General features: G+C 36.3%; 1 protein-coding gene across 1 annotated transcript in view; it reads right to left on the reverse strand.

Annotated features, from left to right (window-relative positions):
* The window catches only part of LOC111514395 (probable sodium/potassium/calcium exchanger CG1090), a 220,963-nt gene that overhangs the window by 63,882 nt on the left and 143,952 nt on the right, over positions 1 to 13,129 (reverse strand). Inside the window, exons 2-4 of the mRNA XM_074174225.1 lie at positions 10,298 to 10,968; positions 8,045 to 8,186; positions 3,407 to 3,517 (exon numbers count right to left, since the gene is read on the reverse strand). Coding sequence (XP_074030326.1) covers positions 3,407 to 3,517; positions 8,045 to 8,186; positions 10,298 to 10,963 — 919 coding nt within the window. The 5' untranslated portion in view covers positions 10,964 to 10,968. The remainder of the gene's footprint in view (positions 1 to 3,406; positions 3,518 to 8,044; positions 8,187 to 10,297; positions 10,969 to 13,129) is intronic.

A 13,129-nucleotide genomic window follows, 5' to 3' on the forward strand; every position in this document is an offset into this window, starting at 1 on the left:
GTTACGTCAGTTGCCAGTTTCTGCTTCATTTTGTGGTTGTTGATCCGTATTTTGAATAGAAAAAAGAATTCTGGTACACTGGTTTCAAAAATGCAGCTACATTCATTTATGTAAAAAATTGTATGCACCTATCCGATCCTGATTGAGATTGAAGAAAATTGAATAGTTTGTTTTTATTATTGAATTTGACATCAGACACAAATTGAATCATTTCATTCTGGCGAATCTTATTACTGATGACGTCATGACGAATAGTTTTTTGAATACGATTAAACGCCAGAAACCACCATTAAGAGTTTGGCAGTCATATACAGGGTGTAACTAAATAAGTGTAAAACATTCAAGGAGGTGATTCCTCATCGAAAAAAGGTCTGGATCTTTCATATAAAGAAATTTCATTGGAGCATCCCTTGTTAAGATACAGTCCCTTATAGGGGGTACATAAAATTTGTATAACAATTTTTTTCACAAGCACTAAAAAAGTTACAATATTGAAATTAACGTGACGTTTTGTACTACCAAAAAGACACTCAGCCAGAAATTTATTTGGTTCACCCCATGGTTGTAAGGGGTGGAAAACGCAACCCCTAAAATTTATTTCCAATGTAACTTTTGTCTCATTATTTGTTTACCATTTAAAAATGTATTTCCGATAGCCTGTTTCATTCTAAACAAAAAATATCTCTTGTGTTTTTTGCCTAAAATAAACCAGTTAGCAGCAAAAAATTAGTTTAGGAACAACTACAGAGATACATCATCATAAATGCGAAAATACGAAACTAATCTATTTAGTAGGTCGCTATTAGCGATAGTGACAATTAAATTAGTATGACGCTGTCAGTTTGTGAATTTTCGAAATTGAATTAATACTAATTGTATGTTGTTGTTCTGTTCTTAATTTGTTACTTTAATAATTCACTTGTTATTAAAATGGCATACACAAATGAGGAAATGGCTGATATGCATTACGTTTACGGTCTACCGCAGGGGAATGGGTTAGAAGCTTCTAGAAAATATGCTGAAATGTATCTTCAACGGCAGCATCATTCACATAGAATATTTCCTCGACTTCATCAACGATTACTAGAATATGGTTCATTCGACAAAAGAACGCAAGATTGTGGTCGCTATCGAGAAGTACGAACACCACAGCTTGAGGAAGCAGTACTTAATTTGATTGAAAAACAACTTACTACCAGTACAAGAAAGATCGCTTTCCAGCTAAATGTTGACCATATGAAGATATTTCGACTTTTAAAGGAACAACTGTTACACCCTTACCATCTGCAACGAGTACAGGCACTGTTACCGCGAGACTTTCCGAACCGTCTTGAATTTTGCAATTGGAGGCTGGAAATGATTAGAAGAAATTGTGACTTTCTGAAGACGATAGAATTCACAGACGAATGTAGTTTTTCTCGGGACAAGATTATTAATTTTCATAATTACCACATATGGGCTGATGAAAACCCTCACGCTATTGTCGAAACTAACCATCAAGAACAGTTTTCTCTCAACGTGTGGCTCAGAGTTATTGGGGATGATTTAAATGGGCCTCATTTTCTACTTCTTCGATTAAATGGTGAGGCATACGTTCAATTTTTAAGAGAAGTGCATCCAGTACTGCTGGAGGAAGTTACTTTGGGCGTCAGAAGGGATATGTTTTTTAAGCATGATGGGACTCTCGCTTATTTAAGTCAAGTAGCACGTCAGCATTTAACTGAAACATATGCAAATCAGTGGATAGCTCTAGGAGGACCACAGAACTGGCGCGCTCGATCCCTGGATCTCAATCCTCTCGATTTCTCTATTTGAGGCCATTTACAGCATTTGGTTTATCGTACTCCTGTTCGCGATGTAGAGGACTTAAGAAACCGCATCATCGATGCGTGCAGGGTAATCAGAGAGACTCCAGGAATATTTGAGCGAATACGTAGCTCAATGCGCCGACATCAAGACGCATGCGTAATGTCTGAAGATAGACATATTGAACATTCACTATGATTTCTACATGTGTGTTTTGTTATTAATAAATTAGTTTTGTTTATTACCCTTCAATCGTTTAATGCAGGTACTAACTACAAAATAACAATAAATCCAGTTCGCATTTATGACGATGTATCTCTGAAGTTGTTCGTAAAATAATGTTTTGCTGCGAAATGGTTTATTTTTGGCAAAAAATCTATGAGACATTTTTTTTTAGAATGAAACAGGGTATCGAAAATGAATTTTTGAATGGTAAACAAATAGTAGGACAAAAAGTTACATTGGAAATAAATTTTAGGGGTTGCGTTTTCCACCCCTTACAACCATGGGGTGAACCAAATAAATTACTGGCTCAGTGTCTTTTTGGTAGTACAAAACGTCAGGTTAATTTCAATATTGCAACTTTTTCAGTGCTTGTGAAAAAATTGTTATACAAATTTTATGTACCTCCTTTAAGGGGCTGTATCTTAACAAGGGATGCTCCAATGAAGTTTCTTTATATGAAAGATTCTTTCTTTTTTTCGATGAGGAATCACTTCCTTAAATGTTTTACACTAATTCAGTTACACCCTGTCTATGAACAGGGTGGGACATACGGTACGGTCCTTGTAAACCACACCATTAGTTTTTTTCAGGAATTTCTCCATTTCATCATATGTATATTCATTAAAGCTGCAGAAGGAATTTATCTTTGAGTCTACAGAGGGTTGCTCAAACAAGTGTGACACATCAAAGCTGTGTATTTCTTAATGGAAAACCCTGTATTTCGTTACAGTTCTGAATAGGTATAAGGTACTATGTACCTAACTATAACCGTTGATTTTTTTACGAAAATGATAGGTACAATTGAAACTAAATAACATCGAAATGTGTAGAATTTAGGGAGTAGACAAAATAACCTATTTCTCTTGAGCATTTACTTCACTATTATGTAAACAATGAGGCCGGGTAGTAGACGCAAAGGATGTTTGTCTATTGTGTTTAGAAACATTTCAAGATGAGGCTATAAATGCGCAGAAAATATTCGAGAATTGGCGAAGGCAACATTCTTCACCAGTTTATTTGAGTTTTTACCGAATGCGCCATGAATAGATTAGTCCAAACTGACGAAGTCATAGCAAGCGAATAAAATAACAGCTTTTTTATTGAAGTGCCATTGGAGTATGAGTGGCAGTTTTTCAAATATTTCTGTTTCATCAAATGCAGTCGTCAAATAATAATTTTTTGAATACATTGACCCGTTACGTGGTGAAAATCAATAACAGTATTCATGATAATAATTAAAAATTTTCATGAATAGTTCATTAATAAGTATACCAAACATCAAAGAACAAAAACAATAGAGAAAGAAAAAGATTTGGTCGAATATTTTATAAATTTTTTTGCATTGAAAAAGGAAAACCTCTTATTGGACACTCACCAATGTCATCCTTAGCGAAGAAAACTCCTATAATAACGGTAGCTAGTTCTGGAGCAGAACTCCCTGCGGCCATAAATGTTGCTCCAGCTACGTCTGGAGACATTTTCAGTTCTGAAAAAGACAGACAGATCACGTGACTGGTGGATGAAATCTTGATAGTAGGTAATATATATATATATATAATCAAAGATAATATGTCTATATTTCAAATTATTATACAGGGTGTCAATTTGGAAACTTCCCACCATTAATACCTTTCTAGTAAATAATATGAGAGATCGAAAAAACAGGTCAATTTTATTGCCAAAGGGGTCACTTTCAAGGAATATTTGTAGCCCTAGTGGTTCAATCGCCGAAGAGGGGTAGATGTTACCCTTAGAATCTTAAAAGGAAAGGGGTGTCAAGAGGTTTCATTTTTTGATGAGCAGTTTCCGAAAAATAGCGTTCTAAACTTACACATGTAATTAGAATTTGTCTGTTCTGAGATGCATCAATACATCGACTCCTTTTAATAAAACTAGTGGCGCCGTTCCAACCCTTCAATGACAGAAATAAATGTATTTCGCGTGGGATTTTCTATTTGTTGGTTATTGTCCTTTAACAATATAAAATTCAATTTGCGAGAAAGACATTTCCAACATAAAATCTACTTACGTTTATCTTATAAACTGTTCGAAATGTCGAAATGCTCTAAACAGTAATAAAGTATGTTTTCGAACTCTGCTTTACCATTGACTGGCATGCTGCTGTTTAAGTTCTTCAGTATCAGAAGGTTGTGTTTCATAAACAACGGCTTTAAGATTCCCCTCAAAAAAATCTAAGGGTGTTGAATCCGGTGATCTCGGAGGTCATTGCTCCCCTTCCGCCAATCCATCTATCCGGAAATCTCTCGTTTAACCACTGCCGGAAAGGAAAACAATAATGAGGTGGAGCACTTTCCTGTTGGAAATGTTACAGAACCTCCTGCAAAAGGTCATTACCTTCTGCATACATTCGAGTTGAGTTGCCAGTTATGTTTTCTTCAAGAAATAAAGGACCAATTATGACATTTCTAAGAATACCAGTTCAAACATTAACTTTTTCTAGGTATTCTGTATGCCCTTTCCAAAAAATATAAGGATTTCCGTCACTCCAATAGCAGCAATTTTGTCTATTACCATTGCCATTCAGAAAAAATGAACACCCATCGCTGAAATAGATGTTTAACAGAAGATTAGGGATGGTATTGACCCGACGAGACATGATTTCACAGTCTTCTATCATAATCATCATTGTGAAGCTCTTGAAGAATCTGCATTTCACGAGGATGAAATTTATCATTTTCATTTTGAATGCTTTTCTTATAGTCTCGCGTGACATTCCCGTCTGATCTGATACTGATCGTATGGAGCTTGTGAGTTTTGCAGCAAATGTTCCCAAAACTTCAATTTGAGCTGCTTCATTTAGTACTCTGGCGTTATTTTTTTCATTTTTCACTGAAAAAGTTTTACTATGTTTACTTTATTCATAAAGTATGCATGTAGATACGTTAAATTTTTTTTCTTCACTGTACTCAAGACGTACTTCTTCTGCATGTACAAAGTTTTAATATTTCACTATTTGGTGATGTCGTCTTGTACTCGTATATCATATGAATGATCCGAAGAAGATAATCATATCTGACACCACTTAGAAAATATTAAATGTTGTGATGTTTTTTTAATCTTGAGTAATTGTATTTATTCATGATTTATTCGTAAAGTGATGAATACATTATAATAATAATAATAATAATAATTGGTTCTATTGATAAGTTCATACATAAGTAATCAGTACATACATAGTTCTTATAAAATGGCAGGATTAATTTTTTGCCTATGTTCACAAATGGACAAAACTTGCTATTCCATCCAACCTTATTCCTATTTACAATTTGATTTAAAATATAATAATTATGCATAAATTCAAATGAAAATTATAAATTATTGAGTGTATGGAATATAAGAAATGATATAGATATTAAAATGCCTACTTGACAGGTCTCAAGATATAGTGAAAATACCCATTAAAATATCTCTCTTAAGTTTCTTTTTCAGCGCACCAGAAGAAATATGCATATATCCATTCGGTAACCAGTTGTATAGTCAGGGTAGAAAAATGAAAAAGAGCCACTGAATTGAGAGGTTTTATGTTTTGGTGTGGTAAGCTGATTTCGGAATCGAAGATTGAGGTTGTGTACGTCCGTCCTGTAACTGATTTTTCTATAAAGATAACTTGGTTTCTTGTCATTGCTTATCTTATGAAACATTACAGTTGAATGTAGAATGGGTCGCGACTCCATATTTAGCCATCCGATATCTTTCAAATGGTGTGATATATGGTCGCGTCTTTTTGTTCCAGTTATCAGCCTCACACATGAATTCTGTAGCTTTTGTTATCTATTCTTGTCAGCTTGAAGGAGATTGGGACCATATACTACGTCAGCAAAATTAGCATGTGACAACACTAAAGCTTCGCACAAGGTCATTTTGTTTTTTTTTGTTCTATTAGAATATATCATTTTGAGATTGCTGTACCCTCGTTTCAGAATTTGCGATACATGTCGTGTGAATCTTAAGAAGTGTTTGAAAATGTCCTTAAGAGGTAACTCAACTTCGTTTGCAGTTATAGAAACCTTGTCTGGATTGCGTTTACGTGACAATGTCCTTTCAAAGTGCATAACTACTGACTTATGAGGGATTGACAGTTAAGCAATATTTAGTTGATAAATTCATCAGAGAACATAAGTCGTCATTGAGTTTTTTCTGTGTTATGTCAAAAGTATCTTCATCGCATTCTTTGTAGATTTGAGTATCATCGGCGTATCAGATGACAGAAGAATATTGAAGACAATCTGGAAATTGTAATGTATATAATACAAATAGTAGTGGGCCCCATATGGACCCTTGCGAAACACCGTTATAGATATTGATATTGCACTCGGTGCGAATCCAAGGTAATTCAGAAGAGATATAAGAAGTACATGGTTGATGCGGTTAAACGCCTTTGAGTAATCGAGCAGACCTAGAAGGCAAAGTTCATTATCATCTATTGACCTTTGGATGTCATCAACTACTTTTAATAATGCAGTTGTGCAGCTAAAATTTGCTCGGAAACCAGATTGACTAGATGGTAGAATATGGAATTCATCTAGATAATTTTTTATATGTTTCCTTTTTTTTCTTCAAAAACCTTAGATATCGCACATAGAACACTGATAGGACGGAGCTCAAATTATCTAGGATAGGTCCTTCAGCTAAAGGCAGAATATGTGATTGTTTCCATAGAGTGGGATATTCATTACGTTCTAGACAATAATTGAAAATATGAGTGATATGAGGAATAACGATAGGGCAACAATGTAATAGCATCTTGATACTCAGTAAGTCCGGACCAATGGCATCAGATTCAATGCTCAAAATCGCTTTATATATTTCATTATTATTAATGGCATGGAAATTAAATGTGTGTTCATGTTTTTTCAATTTGGTTAAAAAAAGAAATACATTCCTCATCAGGAATCAAGTTGTTATTGTTGATACGGCAGAAGTATTCATTAATTTTGTTAACAATAGACAAGTGATCTGGAAGCGTCATGTTTGATTTCTAACTGTATATGTCAAGCTCTGCTAGTCCTTTCCATAGTTGTTTTTTATTTCGTAAACTGAATTCTAAGTACGCTTTTTTCTTAAGGTTTATCGTTTTGTTCGTGAAATTTCTCAAATCCTTATAATAATTCCACCCATGTACAGAGTTGTTTTTCCTGTATCCTACTAAAGCCCTATCTCTTAACTTCATCAAAAGTTTTAAATTTTCTGGAGCTTTGTTTTTGGAAATTCTCACGGTTCTTACTGGTGCAAAAATACTAAAAATGTGAAGGATATTTGAGTTGAAAATATCAACTTTACAATTCAAATCCTCCATAGTATCCATTATATCAAAATCGATCTCTTCTACAGTAGTGCTAAAATCAACTTGGTTAAACCGTTTGAAGTCTCTGTATCTATACATGAAAGTCCGATTTTTCGTTTAAGGAAAACCTACCATACCAGGCGATGATCAGTAAATACACTGAAATCAACAGTAGAACAATGTAGAACCGTAGTTCCACTTCGATGTATGTTTTGCATTTATTGTATTTCTAACTTTATTTCACGATGTAACTTTTCTCATAGAAATTTTTGTAGCAAACAATAACGTATAATATTATTTCTGCCATTCCTTGGCTCTGAAATGTTTTGTGTCCCATTTTATTCTTATGTTTGTACGTGATTCAAATTATGTACTCCATATATACAATTGAAGAACAAAACGAATTTATATGTAATTCTACCTGTATCTTATATGATCCTTTCAAAAAAACGTTATATTTGTATTAGCTTTGGGGCCTATCATTCTTTTTTAAAAATATTTCTCATTGATTCAATTCGTTCTTGGCCAATCCTTCAGAAATGAGTCCTCGGACGCCCGTGTGGAAAATCACGAAAATGGCACATTTCCAGAATCATGGTGTCAAAATCAATAAAGGAATATTCGAAAGGTCTGTTCTTCGGAGCCGAGCTCGTTTCATCTCAAAACCAAACAAACACGTTTTCTGTATAGAACGTAAATGGCACCCACCTTCACATATTCTATCTAAGGAAGCCACGAAATATTGATCACAGACAATTGCCAGTCCCAGGAACATATATGCGGCTACTATGATGTGTATTATTAAACCTCCATGTCGCCTCGTGGCAGGACTCATCAGGGGTCTCGGGAACTGCAAAGGAGAGGAATTTGAATATAAATATGCGATATATTGCATGTCAACATACATTATGAACGTACAAACTAATGGCGGAATTATCAATCAATAAGGTTGATAAATGAGTGGAACAGTAATTTGAAATGAAAGGTAATTTTGATGAGGTATATATGATGTATATATTACATGAAATTTGTATAGAAAAAAATCATTCAAAAAGCCGATGGTGTGACATAACTAGCCGCAGAGAGTCCGTTATCATTTTTTTTATAGAAAGGGGAATCTTGTGATCCTTTGCTCGAAAGGTTTTTCAATTCTCTATACAACCATTTTCACTGTTTTGAATTTGGATAACCGGTTGCGGAGTTATAATCAATTGAAATGTTACATTTTTTAGGCCTTCAGCGTGCGTTTTTCAGAGGACGCAATTTGATTTTTTTGGTGTGTAGTAGGAGTAAGTATGAGCACAAGTTCAAGTTTGTGGGTCGCCATCTTTGTCCCCCGGCAGCCATCTTGGAAAAAGGGGTTCGCTGTATCTCGTAAACCAGTAACCCAACAGAAAATTTTATGGGACATTATTTGTAGAAAATCAAATGGTCTACAACCTTATTTCTATCACTCTTCATTGTAAAATGAAAGATTATAAACAAAAATAACTGAACATTTTCGAAAAAATTTTCTTTTGGCCATTATAACATTTTTCTGGTCATTTTACAATAAAATAATGATTAAGCAATCTAATAGAGGATTTTTCAACAAATGATTGCCACAAAAGATTTGTTTGGTTTCATTAATTTAACATTTAATACAATAGAAACGAACCATTAGGCTTAGTTTTCTATTATATATTTTTTTATTTATACTGTCCTTCAGGTTTAATATATGGCGACGTCATTGCAGAGAATTTGCTGTTTCTTTATGCTTTTTCAGGATGCGACAGAACATCAGCATCTTATAGCATTAGCAAACTTAAATAAATCAAAATTTCACAGAAACATCCTCAGTTAGCCAAGGGAAAAGCATTATTTCTCAGTGAAAAAGTTGAGCCATCTTTGCTCACTGTCTGTGGCTATCGTTTTTTCGTCTCTTTATCAAAAACGTTGCGTCTGTAGTGAACAATCCCCTGCAGTCTACAACAGCAGTTGCTTGTGAGACTGATATCTCAACAACCACCTCAGAAGACATAAGTTTCACCCCTATAAAAGGAATATATTACGAAAATTGATAAATACAATTTCCTATGTTTTCATGTCACTTATGTTTGTAACTGACGTTACTGCAGTTTCGTCCTATTAGGACATTTTAAATTCAATAAACTGGAATAATTCATAATGTTAACCTTCATATACAGAGTGTCAATTAGAAAACTTCCCACCCTTAATATCTTCCTTTCAGTAAATGATATGAGCAATCGAAAGAAAGGCCAATTTTATAATCAAGGGGGATAATTCCAAGGAATATTTGTAGCCCTCGTGGTTCAACCCCCAAGGAGGGGTATATGTTAACTTTAGAATCTCTAATGGGAAGGGGTGTCAAGTGGCACATCATTTTGATTGGTGTAAAATTCTGCTTCCAGTGATACCCTGACGTTTTATTTTTTGATGAGCAGTTTCCGAAAAATAGCTAAACTTACACATGTAATTTGAATTTTTCTGTTCTGAGGAGCTGAGTAATATACATCTATATAGAAAATTGTAAATATCTCGAAAACAATCACCACCAGCGTTGTTGAGGAAGTGTCCCTTTTCTACTTGGTTTTTTCATGAAAAGTATCAAAAGTTTACTGTCAAAAAGAATTTGAAATGAATAATTACAGTGTACGTAGCGCCCTCTATAAGTTACATGAAATTAATATAAAATTATGATTTCCCACGTCAAAAAACCCCAAGTACCAAACTTCGTGCAAATAACTTATTTTTTGCAAAATCTATTTTTAAAAAACGAACAAAAAAATTCAGTTTCAACACCCTGTCTTTCCGAAACGAAGCATTGCCGGACACAAGTTTATATAGACTTTTTTCTTAAAATTGTTTCTGGAATACGTCACTTGAATATTTTAACGTACTTATGTTACACCCTGTAGAGTTTTTTAACAACTTTGTAATTATGTTTAGTTGTTCGCTCACCTGTCTTATTGCTGGTGCTGTACAGTTAAGATCGTCGCTAGTTGAATTCGCATTTGAACTACTGTTAGCCTTTATTTTCTCTGGAACTGCGGTAGGTTCCTTTTTCACGCTCACCGTGTTATTTGAACTTTTAGTCCTATTTTTGCTATCGGCAAGAATTTTATCTGACAGATTCTGACCCTCATGGAACTGGTGGGTTCCTGTAGCGACTCCAAAGTGAGTACCGAAATGTTTCAATATTTCTTTGTGGTGCTCTAGGTTCTTACTCGTGTCGTTGACCTTCACTTCAGTGACCTTCGCTTCAGAACCACTATCGGCCTGGTGGGTCCCCGTGGCAACCCCAAAATGGTGACCCAAGTGCCTGATAATCTCATGGTGGTGCTCTGACATCTTGAGCGTATCGTTGTTCTCCGTGCCCTTTGCAGATGAAGCGGTATCAGAACCTCCTTTGTGATTGCCAGTTGCAACGTCCATGTGAGAACCGAGGTGTCTTAATACCTCGTGATGATGTTCTGACATTGTGCGATTGTTTTCCCCCGTATTCACTTTCGAAACTTGTTCATCTTTTTGAACGCTGTTTTCTGGCACTGACACTACGTGCATGATTGTATAGATTAGAATGAAAGCTGGTATCTGTAGATATTTGTGTCGTCTTGACCTCTTCATGATACCTGGAACAACAAAAATTAATTTTAATGACTTAGAAGATGAGCAATGAATATACTTAAATAGATGAGACTGCTGCTGTTCAATCGCACCTTTATAGTTACAAGGTAAGGTAAGAACCAAAGCTAGTGGTTCTGGCTGACCCTCCTCTGTGACTCACACAAATTTGGCCTAGGAAGGAAAACAGAGGTTGTATCTTTTGATGCAACCAACTGATCCTCAGCCTTTTCCGTTTCAGTCGGTCGGTCGGTAGCCAAGCGGTTCGGCGTGGGTGATTTGTTCACTCACTCGAATTGACTGCCGTGTTGGTCGGTGATTCAAGCCCTAGTCTGAACGATCGATCTTCACTTGCTATCGTCCAACCCGTGTTAGGAATCACACGTTAAAAGTTAAGACCTCTTTAATCCTTAGCTCGCACAAGTTTCGACTTCTGAGGGTTGTCGTTCGTAGGGGTGCGACAGCTGGTTAACGGAAAAACAGATTTTTTTTTTTTTAAACAGTAAATGTTCACACTTATTTATTTTATAATTCTGGGAATACAGTCCTATTATTATTTTTATCATTATTATTATATTAACTGGAATTTTACGTCATATAGCAAGAGTGTAACTTCGTTGAACTCTGGAAACATGTAAAGGTCCATGCCAGGACTGGCAAAGCCCAATTCTCTTCATATGATGATTTGGACGGCAATGACATATAACTAGGTTACATGTAAGAAAACAAAGGATCCCTGTTCAGCAGTCGCTCATTATATTTTGCAAAAAACCATTCTATAGACTTTAGTTCATTAAGATCAATCAGACAAGTTAACAACAACAGGCAACTAGATGCCTACGAGAGTGTAGAAATAAGTAAACATAATATTATGAATAACGATGGTGGACCAATACCTAATAGTGGGCGGGTTGGTTGTCCTTGTTCATCTTTCACTAGCTGAACCACTGTGCATGCTGTTTTTGGCGAGTGCATTGACTCGGGTTATAGGGGTTGAGTAAACCGGCCATCGGATGCCTGCTTCCACGTAGCCCCGATGGATACGGGAATAACAGAATCACTTCTGGTTCTGTTATTTCCTAACTGAATAGCATCCCAACGATGTCTCAATCCTAAGGTGTGTGTATCCGTGCCGAGAGGATGAATGACACTGAGCCTATCAGTTATCTCTACGGAACCTTCGAGATACCGGGCGCTCTCTCGTCGTAGCATCGCCTTGTCACGATAATGCGGGGCTCTGCCGTGATTGACCTTCTTTCCCTAGCTACTCGTGGGACTTTTATGGACAAAGTGAACTTGAAAATTATTTCTGACGCTGAGTCTATAGAGGAGATGGATGTCGAACTTACGACTCCAACTGACCTCCCTGTAAACTTAGATCAGGAGCGAGTCTACAGAGGAAATGGATGTCTAGTTTACGACTCCAACTGACCTCCCTATAAATTTAATTCGGGAGCAAATTTACAAAATAGATGGATGTCGAGTTTACGACCCCAACTGACCTCCCTGTAAATTCAATCCAAGAGCGAGTCTACAGAGGAGATGGATGTCGAGTTTACGACTCCAACTGACCTCCCTGTGAATTTAGTTCAGGAGAGAGAGCTTATCAACTCCTGATCCAACAACTGAACCTCAAATTAAGGTTTGGTGGTGCAGCCAGGAAACGACTGAGTCGTCTCCTCAAGAGCGGGGTACCTTATAAAACCGCCTTGCACCAAACTCTTGAGCGGCGTACGCAGAATCTGTCTCAGGTGTGGGAACAAACTCCTCATGAGCAGGTTAGCAAACGTTTGCGCTCGAGTGATGATTCACCAAAACCAGAAGCGAAAAAGCCCTGCACGGCTGAATCTGAGGCATCGTCAGGTGTAGCTGACGTGCAAAAACCCTCATATGGGAAGGTTGTCGTGGGTATTAAGTTGGGAATCTTGCAACTTGACTATCCGATTACCTCATTAACAGAGTATATACTTTGTTCCTACCCCGCTGGGGACCAAATCAGGTCTTTAGACCATCTGACCTGAAATCCACTCACCATACAAACTAATCGGCTTCGTTAAGAAGCTGGGTTTATTTGATCGAGTGTGAATAGGTGTGAACCACAATAAATCCTTGCGGGTTGCGGTGGAGGGTCGAATAGACCCACTCACTTTGGATCTAACCTAACCTAAT

The sequence above is a fragment of the Leptinotarsa decemlineata genome, unplaced genomic scaffold (assembly GCF_025532065.1).
Source record: "Leptinotarsa decemlineata unplaced genomic scaffold, Ldec_3_MD MMD2_P_RNA_scaffold_12, whole genome shotgun sequence".
Classification (NCBI taxonomy): domain Eukaryota; kingdom Metazoa; phylum Arthropoda; class Insecta; order Coleoptera; family Chrysomelidae; genus Leptinotarsa; species Leptinotarsa decemlineata.